Source organism: Eriocheir sinensis, chromosome 3, assembly GCF_024679095.1.
Source record: "Eriocheir sinensis breed Jianghai 21 chromosome 3, ASM2467909v1, whole genome shotgun sequence".
In the NCBI taxonomy this organism is placed as follows: domain Eukaryota; kingdom Metazoa; phylum Arthropoda; class Malacostraca; order Decapoda; family Varunidae; genus Eriocheir; species Eriocheir sinensis.
This window is the reverse complement of record NC_066511.1, coordinates 4,441,099-4,441,773: the sequence shown is the minus strand read 5'-3', so window position 1 is coordinate 4,441,773 and position 675 is coordinate 4,441,099. Positions and strand designations below refer to the sequence as shown.

The window sequence follows — 675 nt, the reverse complement described above, 5'->3', positions numbered from 1 at the left end:
TGTGTGTGTGTGTGTGTGTGTGTGTGTGTGTAGTACTAAGTGTGTGTATTTTTTGTACAACTATTCACCAAACTTAGCTGTATGTATTAGTAAATTTTGATACATTTAACATCATCTACTTCATTTGTCTGTTTGTTTTTTCAACCGTCCACTCTCCTTTTAAGCCTCGATTGCAGATAGCAGAATAACACGCAGCACCAAGCACTTATGTAATTCATAGCCAGATGCCCAGCTAACCATTCGCTGCCTAACACACGCATACACACTATCCTGGCCTTATGCGTCTCAGCCACTCCTTATATTTATCTTTACTTACCTCGTCTGCACACTGTAAAACGCACCACCCAGCAACACGCAGTTTCGCCATGCAACCATGGAGCTCCGCCACACATCCACCGCAAGCCGCAGCGGCCCACAAACTAGCCCCCGCGCCCCACCCTTCGTCTAGTCTGCTCAGAGGAAGGCACACACACACACACACACACATACAGATGGAATGAATAATAGATGGCTAGGTAAGTTACTGTCCTGTTACAAAAAAGAATAGTTTATATTTTCAGTAGGCAATATTGTCAATGTATTACATAGCAGTCTCTCGTAGGTTTGCATAAAAAAAAGATAGGCGACAAATCAAGATGTAATTTGAATAAGAAAATAATGCCTACACCAGCCTGA

At 42.7% G+C, this 675-nt stretch overlaps 1 protein-coding gene across 1 annotated transcript in view; it reads right to left on the bottom strand.

Moving 5' to 3' along the window:
* The window catches only part of LOC127003835 (D-beta-hydroxybutyrate dehydrogenase, mitochondrial-like), a gene marked incomplete at its 3' end in the record, with an annotated part of 42,039 nt that extends 41,612 nt beyond the window's left edge, over positions 1-427 (bottom strand). The window contains 1 exon segment of the mRNA XM_050870912.1: positions 317-427. Coding sequence (XP_050726869.1) covers positions 317-392 — 76 coding nt within the window.
* Between the last annotated feature and the right edge of the window lie 248 nt (positions 428-675).